The sequence below is a fragment of the Rhinopithecus roxellana genome, chromosome 4 (genome assembly GCF_007565055.1).
Source record: "Rhinopithecus roxellana isolate Shanxi Qingling chromosome 4, ASM756505v1, whole genome shotgun sequence".
NCBI lineage: Eukaryota > Metazoa > Chordata > Mammalia > Primates > Cercopithecidae > Rhinopithecus > Rhinopithecus roxellana.
Genome location: NC_044552.1, coordinates 128065202 through 128090385, shown reverse-complemented (window position 1 = coordinate 128090385; position 25184 = coordinate 128065202). Strand labels below are relative to the sequence as shown.

Genomic DNA, 25184 nt, shown 5'->3' with positions numbered 1-25184 from the left:
GTGTTAACAGACAATGCTAAGTATATGACAAAAAGAAAGTAAACCAACATTTTGGCCTGATTTTCTCAATCTTCTAATACAAAACTAGCCATAATATAGCAAGTCAATATTCGTTGCCAATACTACATGCACAGAACTTTATTCTACCACTCTCTGCCATGTTTTCTCTCTGGCAGATATACTGTCAAATAATTCTGTTAATTCAGCTGTGTGAGATTTTTGGCCTTTACGACTTTGTAAAAAACATATGCTTTTTCATTAATCATCTATAATGGGGGATGAAAATATTAGTCACAGTGATCCACTACTTTTGGTAACTGATCACTGTTCCCAGAGAGAAAGAAAGCATAAGTTAACATAAGGACTTCCTTGAAATTTCTTCTCAGATGTATTAAAATGTGTTACATGGCATATATAACATTGTTTTAACAAATTATTACTAAATTAAATTATTACTAAATCTTCTATAAAACTAAGAGACTAATATCATTACTTAGAAAACTTAGCTGAAATAATGTTACCTATATCTTTTATTGTATGAATCAAATTATGGACACCAATGTCTTATTTAATTTTCACTTAATCACACTATCAGAAGAAAGCCAGGTACAAAATCATGTGACTCATACATGCTCCCCACTGAATAAAAAAGCGCACTAAATCTCTCCAAATAAATAATTGAAGAATGGTACTAGAATTATCTGTTTTATAATCCCCTGGCTCCATCAGGGTGGCTTCTCTGAAAAACACTTAGAGACATATGGCCCTAAACTACTGAATCAGAACTCACTCAGTTTCATAAGGGAGGAGGAATGGTTCCTTACTTCAATCTTCAGAGTAATTTAATGACAAAGGGCTTTCATTTTTTACTATATATATATAGTGTGTGTGCATTTTAAATAAAGAATCCTGTACAATTATTTTCATTATTATCAGTGAAAACACTAGACTGAAGGTGGGATACAATTCAGTCATAATTTTAAATACTATCAAATAAGTTCTCTAGAGACTCTAAACTAAAATTCAATTAGCCATTTTACAAAAACCTGTTAAAAATAAAAAGCAGTTGTAATTACAGTCAAAGATAAATGTATTGAGATATCAATCACAATCCCTACTCTCAGATCTAGGACAGAACATATAGTAAAATGGTCAAATATGTTTGCTTCATGAGGTCATAAGCATAAAAAATATTGACAAACAAGGTCAAGAATGCACATGTCTTTGAGATCAAAGAACGATTTCTAGTTCCATGCAACAGCTCTTATTCTCTATGGGTTCCGAAAATGCACATACAATAGATTTTTGAGGAACAGAAGATCAGGATTTGGCAAGCAAAAGTCAAAAACAAAAAGAGAGAAAGAAATACGAAAAGAGTACACAAAAAGACAAAAAAAAAAAAAAAAAGTTAATTTTTGGTAGAATTAACAACATTTAAGTGTATCCAAAATAGATAGGTAATATTCATAAAGACAAAGGTCAAAGCTTAATAATTTTAGGTGAAGGTCTAATTACATAAAAATCTCAACTCAATATAATGTTTGGTAAATGGGGTATTTTTTAATTCAAATAATTTTCTAACAAGAGGAGCTTGTTTAATTCTTGACAAAAATATTTTAAAACTTACATTACAGAAGTTGACATTTTTGTCTAAGAAAAATTAAATTTTTTTGAGAAATAAAAGACAAAAAAATGGTCTATGTTCATAAGAGTTTTTTTTTTTTTTTTTAAGACCGTCTTTCTCTGTCACCCAGGCTTGATCTCGGCTCACGGCAACCTCCGCCTCTCAGGTTCAAGCAATTCTCCTGCCTCAGCCTCCTGAGTAGCTGGGATTACAGGTGCTGTCACCACATCTGGCTAATTTTTGTATTTTAAGTAGAGACAGGGTTTCATCATGTTGCTCAAACTTGTCTCAAACTCCTGACTGCGTGATCCACCCACCTCGGTCTCTCAAAATGCTGGGATTAGAGGCATGAGCCACCATGCCCGGCTGTTCATATAGTCTAATGGACAGAAGGACATGTAAGAAATATACTATAAAAATAGTTACAATTTAAGTAGTACATAGTACAGTGGGCCGCATATTCTGATATGAGGATAGAAGAAATAGACTTTCAAGCCAGTCAGGAAGATCTTCTCAAAGCTAGCAGAACGTGAGTAGACACAGTAAGAATGGGTAAGAGATTGATGAATGGATAAGTAGACACAGAAATATTTCAGCAGAGGGAAGAGAACAACACAAGGCCCATACAAAGATATCAACGAACACAGTGATTTTTTAGTAGGGAGGAGAGAATCCAGCATGGTAAGAAAACAAGAAGTTTGGACCCATTTGAGGATTTCTATTTTATATCTTTTGTTCTAATCCATGACATTTTATTTATTATTTTAGTTTCCCAGGCTTGTGTGCACTGGTTTTTTTTTTTTTTTTTTTTTCAATTTACATTGACATATCAGATACATAAAGAAAAGTACACAACTCATCATTGCACAGCTCAATGACTTTTTACAGATTTCACCACACCTCAAACTATAAAATGCCATCCAGATGAAGAAATAGAATATCACCAGCATCTGGAAGACTCCTTCATGCCACCTGACAAGCACTAACTATCATTACCCAAACCCTCCTGCAAGTAAATAATATGCTGATTTCTAACATCATTGATTAGCTTTGCCTGTTTCTGAAACTTACATAATTTATATAAATGTATACAATATATACTCTCTTGCATCTGGTTTCTTTCCGTTAAGATTGTGTTTGTGGAATTCATTCATATTATTGTATAAAGCAATGGTTCTTTCATTTATTTGCAGTACAATATTCCACCTTATGAATATGCCATCATTTATTTATACATTGCACTGCTAACAGACATTTGGGTTGTTTTCAGCTTGGAACTATTATGAATGCTGATGCTATCAACATTCTTGCACATGTCTTTTGGGGAACATGTACACTTAGTCCTGCTGGGCTTATACCCAAGAATGGATTTGTTGGTCACAAGGTAGTAGAGATTTATGCTCCAACAGTGGTATCAGAGGGTTTTACTTACTCTACATTCTTACCAACATTTGGAATTAAAATTTTCACTTTTCCACTGATTGTACAGTAGTTTCTCACTGTGTTTTAAATATGTATTTCCTTGATGACTGAGTTAAGTAGGTGCCCATAATTTCATATGATTTGGGGATATTAGAACTGTCTTACGAAGTACTTATTCTTTTGTATGCTATTTTTTATTCTATTTGGCAGACCTTTCAGTCATCATCATTGTAATCTGACCAAACTAGTATGTGGGACTGTGTAGTAAGTAGGAACTGCTGCAGAACATTTTTTTTTTTTTTTTTTTTTTTTTGAGACGGAGTCTCGCTCTGTCGACCGGGCTGGAGTGCAGTGGCCGGATCTCAGCTCACTGCAAGCTCCACCTCCTGGGTTTAAGACATTCTCCTGCCTCAGCCTCCCGAGTAGCTGGGACTACAGGCGCATTTTAAGCAATGATTGATGGTACTGTATCTCTTCATGAATAGAAACAATTTTCTTTTTGTCTATTATTCTCTACTATCCTTCTTCAACCTTCTTTCATTCTATTTATTTATCCTGTCTTTTTTCTCTCACTCTTGGCTTTTAGTCCAAAAAGGTCAATAAACAGAAGCCAGTTAACAGCACCAAGTATCACACAGCTCAATAACAAGTTAGGTTTGGAAAGCCAGCTTTTATAGAGTTGCCAAACATTTGGGGGGTTTTGTTTGTTTTGTTTTTGTGTGTGTTTTTAAAGTACATAAAGAAAATAAGCATGCTTGCTAATTTATATGACAATAAAAAGATCATAACATTTTAGTATGATAAATCTAAATGTCTCCTTTATGCCAATTTATGAGCAAGGAATGTTCAGTCAGCACTTTAAAGGAATATCAGAAGGAAAATGAAAACAATAGCATCTATTATAAAAAGAGATGACTAAAAGAAGAATATACATGAGTGCTTTCTCTCACCTCTCTGAAGACTAAACACGTTTCATTCGGCAAAGTGGCCGTGACCTTTTTCCCTCCTCTGCATGATTAATTACTTAATGTACTATTAATTGGAAGATATGGCTGAATTTCAAATGCTTTCATTTTCTGTGCATATCATCCTGTACTGTAACCACCGATTAAGCTGTTCATCAAAGGTGAGCCAACAAGGTCATCTGAGCAGTAATTCTTCAACTATTCATTACCCACCATCAATGGTAATTAGCAATGGTAACATTTCCATAAATCAACATCTTTCTTATTATTCTATGATGATAAACATTCAAAATGTGTGCATCCCAGCCCACCCCCTTTAATTTTATATGAAAAGTTCAGTCTAAATATACCACAGAGAAAATTCAGGTGAAAAATTACAGTAGTTTAATTAAAATGCATCAGGAAAATAAGGTTACATACCTTTGAAAGAAAAAATACAAATCTAGGCACAAAATTAAATGAGTCTGCTGACAAAGTAGGGGTCAAATATAAGAAGCAAAGAGTGTCAACTACACAATTCCAGTTTTCCCTCTGCAAAGGAAATTATGGCGCAGTTCAACCTCAAAAATAACCATTTGCCTACTCAGTCACGGAAAGTGACAATTCAGAGTAAAAAAGCAAATTTAATTCGCTCTACTATAAAAGTACACATCACGGGGGAACCAATAAACATTTTTTCAAGGAAATATTTGCCATATTCATGTACAAACCAATAATTACATTTAGAAATGTAACTTTTAGGTTTTATTTGCTTTGCATGATTGTGATAAATTGTTTATTGTTGGTGTTTTCACTTTTTGTTTTTTTAAATCATATTAATCAGCAAGTTCAGGGACGTTGCTGATAGAATTTTCACTCTTCAATAACCAAAACTGACATTTTCACTTCTAATGGCCATGTCTAAAATTGTCGTATCTAAAATTCACACTCAAGAAGGCCTTACTCATTTTGTAGAAAAATTAATTCTAAACCATTTTTAATCATAATAAAAATACTGAAACATATTCTGAAACCTAAATTATTAGTACTAAGTAATCAGCACGTTATATTATATATTATAATAGCATAATGATATATATTATATATACATGACTATATATAATATATAATTATGTACCATGTACTATTCTTGTTTCTTTCTAAATATTGGAAGGAAAAGAGTTTATTCTCTTTCATGTTGTATTTTTAAATTCCTGTTTACATTTTCAATGCTACAATTTAATGTTATTGCTAAGCATATATGCATAGAACTTGGAATTTGCTCCAGATTAACATGCAGAATTGAAAAGCACAACTATTAGTCCAATATTGTATGAAATGGTATGTAAATAATGACATCCTATGTTAATTGTGTGTTTTTCCTAAGTAAGATGAAACACACTGCACACTGGCTTAAACAATTATAAATTATATTATCTCACAAAACCCTAAATCAAAGGATATAACAAAGTAAGGTAAAAAACAAAAAGATGCTGGGCGCGGTGGCTGACGCTTGTAATCCCAACAGTTTGGGAGGCCTAAGCGGACAGATCACAAGGTCAGGAGTTCGAGACCAGCCTGACCAACATGGTGAAACCCATCTCTACTAAAAATACAAAAATTAGCTGGGCGTGGTGGTGCATACCTGCAGTCCCAGCTACTTAGGAAGCTGAGGCAGGGGAATCACTTGAACCTGGGAGGCAGAGGTTGCAGTGAGCTGAGATCAGGCCACTGCATTCCAGCCTGGGTGACAGAGTGAGACTCCATCTCAAAACACAAACAAACAAAAAGAACAGATTTTTCCCCTATTTCTCTACAATTCCCACATAAAAGATCTCCATTAGACACTTTTGTCTCCATGCTGCCTCACTTCAGAGTCACTGGCATGCTCATGACCAGTGGGAGAAAGACACAACCTCCCTCCCTACAATGTAATAAAATTCTTTCCCTTTAGTCTGATTGGATCCAACCTATATAATTTAATTGAATAACGATGAAAAGAGTTGATCCCACATTTAAGATATTTTTGGAAAGGATTTTTTTTTGTTTATTCTGTTTTTTTTATTTTTTGATTTCTGGTTTGTCACTTGGGTTTTTATTAAACAGAAAAAAAAAACACTAATACTTACCTTTTTTTTCAAAGACAGAAATAACAAAGGTATAGTGAGGATTCTTGAGGAATACAGAATTACAGAAAGTTATTAAGGGAAAGGCAGAGAATACTTTAAGGCTCTTAGATGTGATCCAGTAGCATAGCAATTTAGCTTATTATAACCATTAAATTATTGTTGTTACACCTAAAATAAGAAAATCCTAGACACTGCAAAACTGTTCCCCTAACATTGACTAAACAGAGTGACTCTCACCTTGAGGCATCTCGGGTGGTAGATAATGAGGCTCTTGAGCACTAACATGCACCCACTCAAAGTCATCATACAGATCCTGGTGGTAATCACAGGCCCCTGGACCATCATCAAAAGTACAGCCACCTAGGAGAAAAGAGGACTAATGTTACATTCTAAACAGATTTTCCAAACATAATGAAAGCTCTGGAGAAGGAAATGTTATATTGATATATATAATATGTTACTCATAATCTTGATTTTGAATCATTAAAAATAATAGAAGATACATGCATAAGTCAGGCTTTCTTGAAATATACAAAGTGTTATTGGTAGAGGGTCTTGACTGCAATTTGTCCAGGTCCTTGGCGTCTTGAACAAAGAATTGGACAAAACCCACAACAAAGCAAGGAAAGAATGAAGTAACGAAAGCAGACATTTACTGAAAATGAAAACACACTCCGCAGTGTGGGAGTGCACGAGCAGCGGCTCAAGGGCCCGGATACGGAATCTTCTGGGGTCCAAATACCTCCCTAGAGGTTTCCGATTGGCCACTTGGTGTTCACCTCATATAAATGAAGTGGTGGCCCACAATCAACACTTTACAGTACTTTCTGCAACCAATCAGAGGTACTTTCAATTTTCCATCACCACTCAGAAAAGGAGGAAGTTTGCAAAGGGAAACTGGAAAGTTGGGGTTTTCCTTTCTATTTAGTTCTAGGACGTCAGGTGAATCAGCCTTAGGTTCCCTGCCTCCAGACCCTATTCTCCTGCCTCACAAACCACCTAGAGTCTAAATCATTTTTAATAACTTTAGCGGTGAGAAGCAGAGGAAGAATAAGAGTGAAAGTTGTCTTCTCTACAATGCAAATTCAAAAAGGTGAAATAATTCAAGTTTTACCAACATCTTTGCTTTAAAAGAACTATCTGAAATCTCATAATAGCCAATGAAACATAAAGCTTTTTAGGGTCTAAAGTGTTTGAGGTCTGTGATATCTTTCATGCTTTATTTAGATTTCTTTCATACACAATTATGATTTAAAAGGTAGGGGGTGACTCAAGCATAAAACCAATCAGATTAGCCTATAATCACTTTCACCGCTCCTACTTTATTTAATAACTTGGTCTTTTTAAATGGGGGTAGCATTTTCCCTTTGCATCAGTCATGGTTTTTCTGGCTTAATTTTCAGGGGTAATTGTATTGCAAAAGTAGAAGGATCATTTTTGCTTCTTAGCTGATGTGTACAGGCACACATGACTCACCATATTTAGTTTATTCAAATCATGAAAATAAGAACTGGCCTATATGTCTCATCTTGAAAGAAAATGCATTAGAACTAATGAAAATCCAGCAGTGGGTTTAATGAGAAAAACCAATAACCTGTCTCCTTTCAAATAGCTTATTTGTTTAGTTTCCATGGGGATCTCTGTGAAGAAACTCAGTGAATTCTCTGACCAAGCAACAGACTAAGGAGTAGTAAACCCCAATGCTGTAAATTCTTCCCTGTAAAAAAAGGAATTTACTTTCCTCATCAAAAGTTTGGTAATCTGAGTATGAGTGAAAGTTACACTCCTCACCAATGACAGAGAGGGGTGAGTGTCACAGGCAAAGCAGGAAACATCAGAGATGTCATGTTGGCACTATAAGCTCTAAAATCTTTTCCAAAAGGAGAATATGTTGAGCGTATTCTTGAATCACTCTTATGACTACAGAAATCCTATAAAACAACCCAACTCGAGAACTCAAAAGCTTAATATTGTCTTTTAAATATGCTTAAAATAGACCTTTTATAAATGCTCTCATTAAAAAAGATGTACTTTTTAATTTAAAATTAATCAATGAAAATAGGTTGCTAGGAAATGTATCTTCACATAGCAAGGGGAATGTTTTTCTCAAAATATAATTTGCTATCAAACTTTAAAATAATTTACTGCTTTGTAGCACAGGCCTTCAGGGCCCCCATTACCCTTTATAAGAGTGTGAGTGCCCTCTGTATATAAATGTAAACTACCAGCGGGACCCACATTGACTCATTTGAAAGACAAATGGCCTTAATTGCTCTCCTTCATAGCCACTGTTAATTTTAGACTACAGGATTCTGATTAGCAATAACAACTAGGAGTAGCTGTACAAAATAAGTGGGTCAACCCTTGCTATTTGTTGCACATCCCTTCCCTATCTGAAATTTGTCAAAGGAGTCTTGAAAATTATTACTGGTCTACTTGACTTGAGTAACAAGAAAACTTTCAAAATAATTTTTAATTTCTAATTTACAACAAGGTATAATCCAAGAGGTGTAAAATATAGCATACTAATAAATCTTTTGCAAATCTTTTTGTAAACAATTTTGTATTTCAAGGTTAAGGGCAAATACAGTATACTGGAGTAGACGATAGGAAATACAAAAATAATAATACTGGACTAATAAATGAGCCAAACTACGGGAGCCATATATATCAAAATAAATACAATGTGTTTTGTGGGATAATAATATGATGAAAATTCCAAAGAACACAAAAGAATTGGCTACCCACACTAGGGTTGCTTAGGGAAGGTTTCATTGAGTTACTCATAGTGAATATGAGGAAGGATATACCAAACAGAGGCAACCCAGAATGGAAATGGGATTAAAAGTAGAGGAAAAGCAAGAGCAACAGCATGTAAGTTTAAGGGTACATCATATGTTGTGAAATCTCAAATAATTCTGTATAATGAGCATCCAGAATATGTAGGAAACTAGGAAGAAACAAGTAAATACGAAAAATTTTAGATGTCAGAAAAAGGAGTTTAGAGTTTGTTCTACAGCTGTATTAAAATCTTTAAAAGATTTTATCAAAGAGTATGAGGCAATTCAAGCCACATTAAAAAAAAATGGTAATAACCCATGTAGAGTTAAAAGAGGAATGGAGGGAAACAGAGGAAAATAATTTATTTCAACCTTGTAACAGAGAGCAGCGCATAACATATCCTGAACTAATTCAAACATATACAGTTCCTATTTACCATTTAGGACTCACTAGAAAGGTCTAAACACCAAGTCCTCTGTTATACACAGTCCTCGATACACGTTCTTGAGTTCAAGACATCTTTATGTATAGTATTACATAAATCTATTTAAAAGATAAATGTCATAGGAAGGTCCTAATTCATAAATTAAAACATACCTTATGAATTTAAAGTTTCACTGAGCTGGATGGTAGATGGCAGAACAGAAAGAGGTAATACCAAATTGGTGTTCAAGAAATTTAGTTAGGCAGAGGGAAAGAAAAATGAGCACGGAAATGTTCCATTTTCTGCTGTTGCATTTGCTACTGGTGATAAGGCTACAATGAGTAGCTGCAAATCATGCCAGAGAAACGGTGACCACAGTTCCTTGACCTTTGGAGGAAAATTACTTCTGAAGAGCATGTCACAGATTGCTAATTCCTCTACTCCAATCAATCAACTAAGGGACAGATCTATCACCAAAATGGTCTGCTTCTGTGACAGCAAGCCACTTAAGGGGATGGCAACCTGTTCATCTGAAAATAAAAATCAAGCGGATTTGAACTTGCCAGAATTTCATTTTATTCCTAAACTGCTTGGTGAAAAATGTGGTACTAAGTAGTTTTAGACACCAAAAAGATTAAACATAAAAAGTAAAGAAAAGTAAGTACCCCGGTCCCAAAACTATATTGCCTAAACATCTGGCATTTAGATTCTTGAGTGCTTATTTAAACAGAGGGTAAAAGTTCTGTGAGAGAACACGGAACTAGAGACATTTTCTGTAGAATCAGGAAAAAAATGAATGCTAAATTTAAGTCCTTTCTGAAGTCAAACTTTTCAATAAAACCTGGGTTCAGGTTAATTTAAACAAAGCTGAACTGAAGAAAAATGAAAAGTCAGTAGATCACCGGAGAGCTGTGAAGGACATTCTTTTAAAAGATTGTCTAGGATCTTCCACATTCTCCCCTTCATGGCACCTCTAGATTCTTAATTTTCTGACTGAGTACAGTAGCAAGAAACAAAATGGAATTATCTTTCATGGTTCTTTATTGTTTGTAAAGAACAAGCTTTATTTAGCTGAAGATACAAAGCATTTTCTTAAATTTTTGGAATATATGTAGTTTTTTCAAGTAAAAAGAAAGTCCAAAACAAAATATGTTGGAAAATATAATATCCTTAGTAAAGTTGCTTGATGATCCTCAAAAATGGACAAATTAACCTTCTCCAATAGTGAATTAAGCTGTGATACATAACTTTGCTCATGTAAGTGATTATCAACTTGGAATGATCTTTCTTCCATTTAGGACACAGAGAAAGATTAATTACATGTCACATTAGGACACATGCAATACTGAGTTAAACTACCTTTGTCATCTATTTATGCTAATCAGAACCCATCATATAAATATGTCGGTACGATCTCCAAAATTCATTACAAAAAAAGCCAATATATTTCACAAAAATTTTAAAAGAATGAAAATTACTAAATATCTGAAATGCAGTTCTATTGATAATCTGAGTAACACAGTTTATTCCCAGAAAAACACCTTACAGAAGCATAGAAATTAGTGGGGTTTGTTTTTGTTTTTGTTTTTGAGACGGAGTCTCTCTCTGTCACTAGGCTGGAGTGCAGAGGCGCGATTTGGGCTCGCTGCAACCTCCGCCTTCCAGGTTTAAGCGATTCTCCTGCCTGAGCTTCCCGAGTAGCTGGGACTCATGCCACCATGCCCATTATTTTTGTATTTTTAGTAGAGACAGGGTTTCACCATGTTGGCTAGGATGGTCTCAATCTCTTGACCTCATGATTCGCCCATCTCGGCCTCCCAATGTGCTGGGATTACAGGCGTGAGCCACTGAGCCCAGCCAGAAATTAATGGTCTTAAATAAAGTTCATCTTTCCTCTGAAATATTTTGGCATATCTGAATAGTTTTTTTTTTTTTTCCTTTTAACTCTACACTTCTGGGAATACTGAAGATACAAAACAAAAACTGGCATACGAAAATAAATATTTAGGTACTTTATACCTGCTCTAATGACAAGCAACAGTTTTGTTTTCCAATTTAAGTACTGAAATTAAAACAGGAACAATTCCAAGTCGATACAAATAACAAATGGTTTTAAGGGCATATTTATGAGTCACTGGTCATAACACATTGCTCTGGTTCATTACCAAAGAGGATCTACTAGAAGAAAATAGAAAATTTATGAATAGGAGTTCTTTAAATAATAATCACTTGAGATCCTGAAAGTATCCTTTGCCCTGCTTGTAGTTAATGAGGGTGTGAAAATATTATTTAGGTCTAATTCCTTCATTAAAGAAAAAGAACTAGAGACACATTTCAGGAAATCCAGATCCATTATTTATTGATAGGCAGAAATAGCTCTTAATGATGAGAGAACTCACTTCAAACACAATTGTTAATTATCTAATTTTTCATCCCTAGAGTTCCATCTCTTAGCCAAGAATATATGTTTATATAATCCAAGATTATTTAGCTACTAAGACTTCTATTCAAATTGTATATTATTCGAAGCAGATGCTCTACTCCAACTAAATAATCTTCACTGAACTAACCAGAGTGTAATAACAAGTTCAATTCCACCCCCTTCATCTTTACAGAGAAACAATATTAAAATCCCTTATATCTCTATTAATAAGGCTGAAAGAATTTTAAGTATAGGCCATACATCATCCATGCAAGTGATAGAAGAGAGACAATATATCTAAACACAGCCTGGAGTAATGGCTAAATACATACATAGCTTTCATATTTTACTTCTTTGAGCTTCAATTTCCTCCCCAGTACAATCAAAATAATAACAGTTATAGCACAGTGGTGTTAGATTAGTCATAATGCATGTCAAACTCGTAACACCCAACACAGTTTTTTTTTTTTTTTTTTTGGTTAAAAAAGCATCCTTGGCCTGGCGCAATGGCTCAAGTTAATCCCAGCACTTTGGGAGGCCGAGACAGGCGGATCACGAGGTCAGGAGATCGAGACCATCCTGGCTAACATGGTGAAACCCCGTCTCTACTAAAAAAAATACAAAAAAACTAGCCGGGCGAGGTGGCGGGCGCCTGTAGTCCCAGCTACTCGGGAGGCTGAGGCAGGAGAATGGCGTAAACCCGGGAGGCGGAGCTTGCAGTGAGCCGAGATCCCGCCAGTGCACTCCAGCCTCGGCGACAGAGCAAGACTCTCTCTCCAAAAAAAAATAAATAAATAAATAAATAAATAAATAAATAAATAAATAAATAAATAAAGCATCCTTATTTTTTCATGTTTTATTCTACCCAGTTTATTCTGTATATGCTATACAGATGCACATATTTAACAGCTAAGCCCTTAACAAAAAGAGAAATATGGTTTCCATCTAATATACACAGAAAGACTAGAGATAGTTTATATAAAGGCAATATTACCATATTGCCAAAATCAGTTTTACCTGAACACTCATCATATATCTTTCAAACAGTCAATAAATACCTTCCTTTAGCATAGGAGTCAGCAAACTTCATGTACAAAAAGCAAGGTAGTAAATGTTTCCAGTTTTGTGGGCCATGCCATTTTTGTCATAACTACAAAAATCTTGTCATCGTATCAAGAAGCCACAAAGAATACCTAACAAATGGGCTTAGCTATGGCTGTACTTGATTAAAATTCTATTCACAAACCAGGCCACATTCTGAATTTGGCCCAAAGTTCACCAACCCCTGGTTTAGATCACTCTCATCTTAAACCGTAGGCAGAATATAGTCTGCTTAAAAGCTTACAACCAAGAATCTTTAACTTCTGCATCACCTCCATATTTTCTTTCTCACGTATTAAGAGTAGTGGTGAGCCACAGCCAAGCAACTGAACCAGAAATTATAGTGCTACATCTGAAACCAAATCAGTTGTCTGGCTGGCAAGCAGTATGAGTAATAAAGTGAAATTAGAAAAAGTGAGAACTAGAGACACTTTCAAGGGCCTCCAGTCCGAATGCTTCAAGCTTGTAAGACCACAGTAGGAAATACCTCATGCCCTAGCATATACATGTATACATGCATGCGAGTTATCTCCTACTATGTTTCACTAGTTCAGTGTTCTTTCCATAAATGAAAGAAAATGAAGAATAGTTAGGTAAATCAACGAAGCAGCTATTAAAAGGAAAAAGGGCAGCAGTCCTTTGTTTTAAATACTAGTAACCCCACATCCATTGTAGCAGGGGATCCCGAAGTGTGATCAATCCAAATCTTACCTAAGTTTTAGGTCTCAGATACAAGTTGGAATTCAAAAATAAGCCTCTGAGACCTGGGCAGCTTTGCCAGTATGTATGTGACTTCATCCAACCTCATTATGGAGCTAATGGGTAATTAATTACATGCCAAATACCCATAGAAATGATTTCACAGATGAAAAGAGTTTTTGAAAATGTAAAAGGAACATGTTAGTGAAAAGTATCCCAAAGCAGAAAAAATAAAACTTGCCAAGAGTCACAGAGCAAGAAAGTACCAGAGCCAGGGGCTGAACTTAGGCACAATGGGTTCTTTACTCTTAAACACTACATTAAGTGTCTCCTAAAAGTGAGGCAGGGTTAGCCATTTTCAGAATTATCCAGTACAGTTGCCTCCAATGGGCACAACCTCAAGAGAAGGTATTCCCCCATTCCACCCATTTGGTAGCATATTGGTGCTGCATCCTATGAGAATAAAAATGTGGTAAACTTTGAACCATATAGTACGTCAACGTCTCTCAGGCATCTCTGATATCACAGACAGGAAAGGGTCTTTATTGGAAAAAGCTATAAAGTCTAGCTAATTAAAATTTCTACAAATAAATTTACATAGGGTGACTTAAGGCTGAAAATTTACATGATCATTAACACTGTCCTATCACTCTTGCTTGGGATCCTTCACTTTTCACCTCACCTCCGCCTAAAACATGTATAAACCAGTGAATTTTCTATCTTTAAAAACATTAAAAGCAATTTTGTTCTGACTATTTTTGCAGCAGCCCTTGCACAAACTGTAGAAGAAACCAGGTGTTTTCCCAAAGATCATTAGTGAGTATATTTACCCGTTTCTTTTCCTATTTTTTATACTTTTAACTATTCCAGTAAAAGGTCTTTTTCGCTTAGTGTTAGATACACAATAGAGAAACTCATTGAACAAAGTAATAGAGACTAAATGTAGTGAAAAATAAAATTCTCAACTGAAGCCATATTTACATTTTGGTAACACTGGAAACCACCCAAGCTCACATTTAAACATATCTTTGTTTTGTTTTGTTTCTCCTGGAGAGATTATTGATTACTGGTGGGCTCCACTTCACCCATATGAGACACACACTAGCTTATTTCAGTAGTTGCTCCTGACTTAGCTCAAGCATGATGGGAGACAGATCATTTTTCTTTTATGAAGGGATGTAAAACAGAATTCCATGACCCAACCTCCTAGAGGAAGGGCAAAGGCCTGCTTTGAGGGGTTGAATTTAAAGTTTTACTTTAGACTGGCAAAGGAAATTTAAATATACTCACCTACATTTTAAGGAGGTCAACAATTAAGTTTTGTAGGACTTTGAAGTACACTTCAAGAAAATAGATAACCAATTAATTTATGTAAATAATTAAAATGCATCTTGAAATTAAAAAAAAAAAAGAACACTTTTTTAAAGAGGCTCACTTGAGCCCAGAGTTGGAGACTATCCTGGGCAACATAGGGAGACCCCACCTCTACAAAAAATAAATTTAAAAAAATTAGTCAAGCATGCTGGAGCGTGACTGTAGTCTCAGCTACCCAGGAGACTGATTACTTAAGCCTGGGAGGGCGAGGCTGCAGTAAGCCATGATCACACCACTGCACTCCAGCCTGAGTGACAGAGTGAGATCCCATCTCAAAAATAATAATTCCATATATATATATAAAAAATATATATATAAATGAAAAATGTGGGAAGATAAAGTTTTATATATATATATATATATAAAGTTATATATATATAACTTTATCTTCCCACATTTTTCATTAATATAAAACCCCTTGCATATCAAAATGTTTCTAGACTAGGTTAACATAGAAGGTGTATGGGCCAATGTTTGAGTTTTTCAAACTTCTTAAAACACAATTCTTAAGAGTAAAGAATGATGGTTTTTTCTGCCATTTTCTTCAGTTAGAATAGATAATTGGATATCATCCTCATTACAACCAGTATATTAACTATTGCTACTGGATGCAGTTATTCTCATTCTAAGCATAATTTAATGTCAGTTTAGCCTTCTGTCTGGTCCAGAACAAACAAGCCACTCACACAAATACAAGCAAATCATTTTGTTAATGTTGACTGACATCAGAACCCTGGATGTAGAGGACCTTTGCTCCCTTTCTCATAAAGACAGCACTCTGGGCTTTAAAGGGAGTTTTAGTGAAACTTTTAAGATAATCTTTAAAAGTGCCAACTTCTAACCAAATCAATGCTGAAACCTGAATCACAGTAACTCGCCTCAAATTTCCTCCCTCAGGAGAGTGCATATAGTTACGTTTTAGTGGAATCACCACATAAAGATTTCTCAAGCAGCAAAAACCACTGCTTTGCACAGACATTTAAGTGACATGTAAGTCAATGGCCATTCTAACCTAACGAAGACAGTGTTAAAGGGGAGGAATGGTGAATAAAATTTTACATTGGATCTCACTAAGATTCAAGTTTGTGTGTGTTTTCATTTTTTCATTTCTATACCAACAAAGAAACTATTTGGACTGACCTTCTGATTTCTACTTCCAACTACTACTTAGAAACATGTGCCAATTAATTTGAAAATTTCTCCACAATATCCTATGATATTAGAAGCTAAGTGTTATGCACATTTAAGTCATCATTAGTTAGTATCTTAGTTAGGAAAACATCTAGATCAAGCTTGTACAACTCATAGGCAACAATTTAATGGAGATAAGAAGTTAACCTTCTTTTGTTTCAAACTCTAGTATATCAAAAGTTCGTGGTTCCTAAGAACAGTATGTATGAAAAGATCTCCAGACTTGAAATATCCTGATCTCATCAGAGTTAGATGACTGGGGCCAGGCACAGTGGCTCACACCAGTAATCCCAGCACTTTGGGAAGAGAGAGGGGTTAGATTGCTTGAGCCTAAGAGTTCAAGACCAGCCTGGGCAACAAAGCGAGACCACCACGTCTACAACAATTTTTAAAAAGTAGCCAGGAGGAGTGGCATACACCTGTAGGCCCAGCTACTTGGGAGGCTGAGGCGGGAAGATCTCTTGAACCCAGCAATTTGAGACTACAGTTAGCTATTGCGCCACTGTATTCCAGCCTGATTGACAGAGCAAGACCATGTCAAAAGAAAAGAAAAGAAGAAGAAGAAGAAATGATTCACTGAAGTATTATAAAACTCATCTATTCAACTTCTTTTAATTTTCCCTCCAGACCTTGCTCCAAAACATAATGACCAAGTTTAAATCTATCAAATTGTAAGGTTTATTGAAAAAGGTGAACACGGTCCTTCAGAATAAAATCTAAAAAGCAAGAAGTTTTTAAATTTCAAGTATGGGGGAGGAAAGCTGGCAAATAAGATTTGCATAATAGACTAAAAGCACTAGCAGTATGAAGACAGCATTTGAAGTCTGGTATCTTCTCTGCAGTATTATAGCTTTCATGACTCACTTCTCATCTCAAGCCATACCTTATATTTTGAAATATTCAAGTCACTAAAAATAGATAAAATAAATTATTACAATGTGTTTCTGACAAGGACATCCTGGCCAGCAATTATTAAAAATAAAACTGCCTGGCTGGGTGCAGTGGCTCACGCCTGTAATCGCAGCATTTTGGGAGGCCGAGGCAGGTGGATCACCTGAGGTCAGAAGTTCGAGACCAGCCTGGCCAACATGGTGAAACCCCATCTCTACTAAAAATACAAGAATTAGCTGGGCATGGTGGCAGGTACCTGTAATCTCAGCTACTCAGGAGGCTGAGGCAGGAGAATAGCTTGAACCCAGGAGGTGGAGGTTGCAGTGAGCCGAGATCATGCCATTGCACTCCAGCCTGGGTGACAGAGTGAGACTGTCTCAAAAAAACAAAACAAAACAAAACAAAACAAAAAAAAAAAAAAAAAAAAAAAAAAAAACACTACCCCTAATTAAGGTTCCAATAAACTTAGGAAAAAAAATCTCTCAACTTCACTATTCGAGTAAGGGCAAATTGCAATGAAAATGAAAAGTTTGTCCATATCATTTGCAAAAAAGCAAAGGATTGATAATATGTAGTATTGATCATAGAGGAGATAACAACAGAAGGACAACTGGTACTTTCTTTGTTTAAGGGCAACTTGGTTTCATTTAGCAAAGTTGTTAACATGCTTGCCCTGTAATCCAGCACTTTCACTTCTACCCTACATAAATGTTGGCATATGTTTAGTCCTGAGTCCTACAGACACAAGCTAAGGCTACCAACACTGCGAGAAACAAAAGCAAAATGTCCATCGGTCTTTTTAATGAACCCAATGGCTACAGGGAAAAATTGAAAGAACAGACTTGAAGGGCACTGAGAGCCAAATGGCTTGCAAATATACCCTCAAACTTTGGACTAATGAATAACAGTAAGATATCATAATAATTCATGTGGAGAATCTGAATATTCAACATTATCAATTGATTAAGACAAAGCATATTTTAAGAAATAACATATGATCTAGCAATTATCTGGCCAAACTGCTGACAGAATAAAAAGATCCAAAGATGTTACAGAGGTAAAGAGACGTTGAATCAGTGACGAAAACGGAAAGAAGAAAGTGCCATGGGAGATCTGTGACATAAAAGTATCCCTTCCTAGCCATGAACTCTTTCAGCTAGCAATTTAGTGGATTAAGAAAATAAACACAGGGAAACTCTTATGGGAAGTAACATTTTATGATAAGCTATCCAAGATAAGATTGATTACACCAATAGCCTTTTAAGTCAGCCAACAATAAACTTATCTAAAAAATGGCTATAAGTATAACTTCCTAGTATTCTCCTGACATCTAATTACATAACTTAGCTCCTTTTCACTTATCATTTCAGTAACTGCAGGCCTTCTCTGAAGATAAAATCAGAATGCAAAATAGATTACGTGTAATCCAGGTAGACACATCATAAGTATTTCTGATGCTGCTTTATCTGGAAGGGATAGGTTTTTAACTTTGCCAGAAGACGTAAATATATATTTTTTCATTATGAAATGTTTGAACTATGACTGTGACTACCTAGCTACTATTACTCATAACATTATTTAATTCAATATTTTTACTCATAGCCTGACATTAGTAAAATAAAATCTGTTCCTAGAAATAGCATTTTCAATTAGTGGCCTACAATACAATCAACTTGTAAAGTCACATGTTGATATGGTTTGGCTGTGTCCCCACCCAAATCTAATCTTGAATTCTCAGGTGTTGTGGGAGGGAGCGGATGGCAGGTAATTGAATCATGGGGGCAGGATTTTCCCGTGCTGTTGTAGTGATAGTGAGTAAGTCTCATGAGATCTGGTCGTTATTAAAAGGGAGCGTTTTCCTGCACAAGCTCTTTTTGCCCGCTGCCATTCCACATAAGATGTGACTTGCTCCTCCTTGCCTTACGCCATGATTATGAGGCCTCCCCAGCCATGTGGAACTGTAAGTCCATTAAACATCTTTCTTTTGTAAATTGCCCAGTCTCATGTATGTTTTTATCAGCAGCGTGAAAATGGACTAATACACATGTTAAATGTACTAAGAAAAATAAGAAAATACCATCCAGGGTCAAGTTCTTTCCTAACCCCTCCTTTTAGCCCTCACCATTACGATTAATTTTAGTCTACAATTTGGTTATTACCACAGATTTTACTCAGATCGAGAAGGTACATGGAGGAAGTCACGCTGGAGGAAGTAAGACATGAAAATCATGTATAGAGCAAGCAATTAGCTGATATTCCAAGTAATTGTATTTGTCTAAGATTCTTTCTTGAAATGTATTTGGGTTATTATTCAACAGCTTTTAACCTCCAACCAGTGAAAGACTGCTGTATCTAGAAGGAAATGTGTGCACCCTCTCCCTGCTGTGATCAGGTCAACAAGTAAATGTACCCCCAAAACGAGCATCATCCATTTATAGGATTCTGCAGTTCACCCTCAGTTCCCTTTAGTAATCTATAAAAGGGATTGACTATGTTTCATATGAAGATTTGTTTTTCATATATTCTGAGCATATTGTAAAAGAAACGAAAACTACTTTTTGCTGGGAAGATATTGGCAATAACATAGCCATGTTTTCAAGAAATATTATTTCTACCAAAACATTAAAAATCTCTAAGAATGATTTGTCATGTGGCCTTGCATTGGGCTGTGGTAACCTCCACAACAGGCAGTCCTAAATTGGAGTATTTGTGATTTCTTTAAAGACCCTAACAGCGCAATGAGTGAAAGTCTACTGAATCTGACTCAATGGTATTAATTGCATCTCCAAGGGTGAAGTGAGAACTGTGTGAGTCCAAGAAAACTTTATAGTACTATAAAATATGGGTGTAGAAGTCACAGGGGAGGGGAACTGCAGGGTAAGTGAGGGTGAGAGCTGACTTCCTGCCCAGGCACTTGGCTGAGGCTGGGCCTTCAGTTGCCAAACTTCCTTATCAGCCTTAAGTTTGCTTGTTTATTTTCTTTTTGAGACAAGGTCTTGCTCTGTAGCCCAGACTGAAGTGCAGTGACACGATCTTGGCTCACTGCAGCCTCAACCTCTGGAGCTCAATTGATGCTCCTGCCTCAGACTCCTGAGTAGCTGGGACTACAGGTGGATGCCACGACGCCTGGCTAATTTTTGTATTTTTTGTAGAGATAGGGTGCTGCCATGCTGCCCAGACTAGTCTCGAACTTCTGAGCTCATGCAGTCCACCCACCTCAGCCTCTCAAAGTACTGGGATTACAGGCATGAACCACCATGCTCGGCCTACCAGCCTTAAGTTTATAATCATAATCACAACCAAAGCAAATGAACAGACTCTTCTTCTTAAGCATTTCGGACACAAAGTTAAGCTCTCCAAAAACTCAGGGTGCCAGCCATATTGTATTTTTTCTAAATCTCATTGTTACCTGGAATAAGAGTTAGATATAAACTAGTCAACATTACTATCTACATTAAATACAGAAAATATCAACACACACAGAAAACAGAAACATCTTTTCCCACAGAGAAAGTAGGTGGGGACTTAACATTTTTAACTCCTAAATTGAGAGCAGTTTTACTTCAGTCCTAAGATCAAATCTATTCTCTACATATCGACAGCTTCGAGCAGCTATAAGGAGCAGCAAATCACAATACGTGCCATTTGGAATGCAGTTTTACAATTATAATCTTTAGCTGCATTACAATTCACAAAACTCATAAAGCTTTATGGATCTCAAAGGGGATTAATGAAAATATTTGGTCAGAACACAAATGAAGTGTAAAATCAATAGTTATTTTTAAAATACAAAAAGTATTTAACACAGTTCACAGCACATAGTAAGTACTAAGTAAACAATAGGGCTTTTTAAATTTATTTAAAAGATCACATATATTCCCAAAAACCAGAAGCAGTAAGTGCTAATATTTTGGTTTCTATTTATTTCTAGCCTTTCCCACATTATACTTTCTTATTGTTTATTGATGATATTTGGAAAAGTCACCTCTTTTTGAAAATCTGCAGTCTCTAATCATTTTGCTAATGATCTAAATCTAGTAATTTTACAATTGATGCTACTGGGCCTTCTAAGTATAAATTCATAACATCTAAATAATACTGTTTTCCTCTGTATGTGTGTAAAATTACTTAAATCCATAAAAATTTCTAAAACAATATTAGTAATGGTGATATGGAGCAGGTCTTAATTTATTAGTGCTCTTCCTATGAGATGGAGTGTTAATTTGTTGGTAAATTAATATCTCTTTCCAATCATCTTCAATGCTACTTCCAATATAGGATATTCAGCAGCCATTGAGGGCAGAGTGGTGACATGCCAGGCAATGTTCTAAGCAATCCAAACAATTCATTTAATCCCCACACCTCAGTAGGGGGTACATTAATATGAAACGATGTATTTAATCCCCACAACAACCTAAAAAATTGGGCATTATTATCATTCCCATTTTATTGATGAGCAAACTAAGGTAGGGAGAACTTGAGTAATTTGTTTAAGGTCTCATTGCTAGTAAGGCACCAAGCCATAGTTCAAACCCAAGCAAAGCTGGCATTTCCAAACTTCTTTTCAGATGCATGGAAATACGTACTGCGAGGGGAAGAGAAACATCAAACTTCAGGAGAAAGTCAACAAGCAGGCCAGGTATTACCAAGTCAAAAATGCAAACTAGAATGGAAGGCCAGCAGCCTCATATCATAAGTCAGAGAACACTGGCATTCCTGCAATACAGGAAAGATCTCTAGAGAAAGAAGATACATTTTTGTACAAACTATGGCCAATGATAAGAGTTCTCTAAGGAAAGGCAGATTTCATGCTTTGGACACTCCACATAATAGAGTAATGGCTTCCTGTTGGCCCAGGAATCTCATAGACTTCTCAACCCAGTGAATTTTAAGTAAGCTGTTGGCACAAATTCTCTTTCACTCCTTTCTCCCTATTTCTTCCTTTCACGAGCGGGACGGACGCATGGTCTCATTTTAGCAGCTGTGACTCAGCTGTCTACTCTACATGCCCACACTAGGAATTTGGACAACCCTTTAGAGATGCCATTTACAAGTGAGAAACTGTTGGGAGAACAAAGATGCGTGCCTCTTTCAGTTAGCATCTCTTTTGTGTAATAAATATTTTTAACCTAGTTTATTTCAGCATCTACAACCCATATATTTCCTCAGGAAAGGCATTTAGTTTACTAGAACCAGCTATTTGAGAATGGTATCTGTATTTAAGCCCGCCTACGTATCCCTAAAGCAGGACAAGGCAATGATTTTCTAAACTGTCTCCTGTAGAGTTCAAAGCAATCCCACAAAGGAAGACAAAGGAAATATCAAGGGTATTTGTCAAGTGTTTGTCTGCGTGGAGTACTGCACAGACCACTGCAGAAGAGAACATTCGCTGGTCCCCTTCTTTCATGAATTCCATCCTAGTTTTCAAGGAAAATGCAGAGTTCTACTTATTCTAAATGATCACTTATTTTAAATGAAAAAAAAAAAAAAATGTGAGGAGTTGTGAAAGATTCCCAAGCCCACTTAGTACAATTCTCCACCCAGTATAGGAATGTCCTCTAGAGTCTCAAGACAGATGGCCTCTCTGCATCTGCCTGGATATTTTTCATACTCTTCATCTTAAGAAAGGGCAGGACTTCTCTGATATCAATGGTATTCCTCCGTGGTGTCTTTGAAATCACTGGACTATTCAGATGGAATGGAACGGCACGTTTGAGAAATTAGATCTTTCCAAAGGCTACACCCTATTGAATGTAACATAACCACTAGAAATCAGAATTGAAAATGACTTCAAAAATCATTTAAGCACAAGTCACCACAACCTAGGTCAGTTTAGTAAGAAGTCCACGGGTGTATATATGTGATGCTTACCTAGAATGACCATTTTATAAGGATTACCTTCCTATACTGATCCAACTTTTCAAAACATGGTTTTATTTGTTGCCTTTTCCTTACTCAAACCAAGGTCTACTTCTAATTTTTTCTTTCTTTACTACTTAATTGACCTTAATAACCCTATTTAAAAAAAGACTAACAGTAGTTAATACATCACTAAAAGAAAAGAGAAACTATAGTACTGGAATTCTGATAGCTCATGGGTCACAACTGGGAGAAAAATAAAAGTAGATTCTTAAGGACTGAATGGAGTAACAAACTCCATGTGATACTCCCCAAACTCTAAGGCAAGATCCTATTCATTCTAAATATACTTACAATAGTAAATAAATAGATACAGAAAAAGTCCGCATTTTCTCCAACTCCTAGTATTAAAGTTTCAGAACCAGAAGGAATGTTAAGATTTTACCTGAATCAGCTCCCTATCTCCAGGTAGGAAAGGTATCACAGCCTCCTTTCACACCCCAGACTCTCCAAGGTGAACTGACTTTCTCAGACTCATAGTAAATGAGTGTCTCCATCGCGGGACCCCTTCTTCTGATTTGGCCAAGGTCAGATAGCTATTAATTGGTGAACTGAAATGTGTTATCTGATTCCAAAACTTGTGTACTTTTCAAACAAAAGTAACAGGGGTCTTGATGACATCGCTGAATGAAGAAATGGCAGGGACTCTTCAGAAACATAAGTCTAGATTAGGGAAGTATTACAAAATCAGGTAATCTTGTGTGGTTTTTTTTTTTGATAAAATTTCTTTAATTTGCACTCACTTGCTTATATGATTCAAGGTTTGGCACAATCTGGCAGAAAACACAGTCAAGAGCTATTGCCTATAGATCACTGTACAAAGCTCCTCCCAACGATCTCAGAATTCTCCAATGGCAAGGTTTCTTGTGAAAATTGAAAGAAAAAAAGGTTTTTCTCTAGGAATCTTAGTTTTTAATCTTGAGAAAAATCTGGATGAGGAAGCATATAAAAATATAACTTGTTCTTAACGTCCAAGGCCACAAAACCATTGCCACAATTAAGAATGCTTTTTCTTTTAATGAATAAGTTAGCTATTATTTTTAAAAAACACAAAAGAACCATCTTCCTATTTTCAGTGGTGAAAAACATGCCATTTGAGATATGCAGTGAGAAAACACACACACACACACACACACACACACACACACATTATTCTCACAAATCACTTCCACCAAACCCTCTGGCAGAGATGACTCTTGAGGATAATGTCCATTTGTTAAGTTCTCCTCTCTTCAGAGAGAACAGGCTGGAGCCACTGAGCAGCACCTGAACCCAAGAGGCAGCAGATGAGCCTTGTTGAAGATAATGGCATGATAAACAAACCCTAATCCAACCAGTGTTATGATTGCAATAATATTAAATCCCTCTATAAAAGATTCTTGATGTTTATTCACTCAATCACAGTAATCTGTTTGAAACCAGCAGGGTCCACGACACATAGGAAGGCTTAAATAAATTACTATTCAAAATAACTGAAAATAAAAAGAAAATCCATTCCTATATATATGATAAAAATGGTGGTTGTGCAAAATTTTTGATGGTTGAGATTAAATGTTTGGGGCTGATAATATATTTGTAGGTGACATCAGAGCTCACTAAATCTAGTTAAGGGAAATAATTTAATTCAATAAACATTTAGCGAAGTATCAGTACTACACTCAATTTGGGGAACACAGAGATGAAAAGTGGCTGTCCTAAGCAGGACTACAGAAATAGAAGTAAATAATTACACTATGAGAAATATATGCCATGTGTACAGGCAGCAATAGGATACACGGTTAATAAGCACTTACACTTGGGTGGATGGTCAACAAAGACTTCACAGAAGATCTGACATATTAACTAATTTTTGCAAGAAGAATGGCGATCACCACACACACACACACACACGCACAAAAGTACAAAAGCAGCATGATTAACGATTAATTAAGCATTAACTTTGTTGATGAGCAGGATCAAGTTGAAGAGTGGAATACTAACATAAGAACTGGAGAGGTAAACAACACTCAATAACAACTGGCTTTTATACCATGCTGAGTATCCTGGATTGCCTTGTAGTGAGGTACATCAGTGAGATTCTTGTTTTAACATATAAAAAATAGTATACAGGATAGATTGTAGAAGGCCATCCACAGGGACAAAAACAAAATTTAAAGATGTGATAGCAATAGTCTGGATAAGAGTTGTTAAAGAGCTAAACTAACTCAGGTTTAAAACCAGATCTACTGTTGGTGTTGTGCTATACACATAAAAGATATAATAA

General features: G+C 35.8%; 1 protein-coding gene across 9 annotated transcripts in view; it reads right to left on the bottom strand.

The window, feature by feature from the left end:
• The window catches only part of PTPRK (protein tyrosine phosphatase receptor type K), a 571158-nt gene that overhangs the window by 441455 nt on the left and 104519 nt on the right, over positions 1 to 25184 (bottom strand). For all 9 annotated transcript variants that reach the window (XM_030929049.1, XM_030929051.1, XM_030929050.1 and 6 more), the window contains exon 2: positions 6357 to 6479. In XM_030929049.1, coding sequence (XP_030784909.1) covers positions 6357 to 6479 — 123 coding nt within the window. The remainder of the gene's footprint in view (positions 1 to 6356; positions 6480 to 25184) is intronic.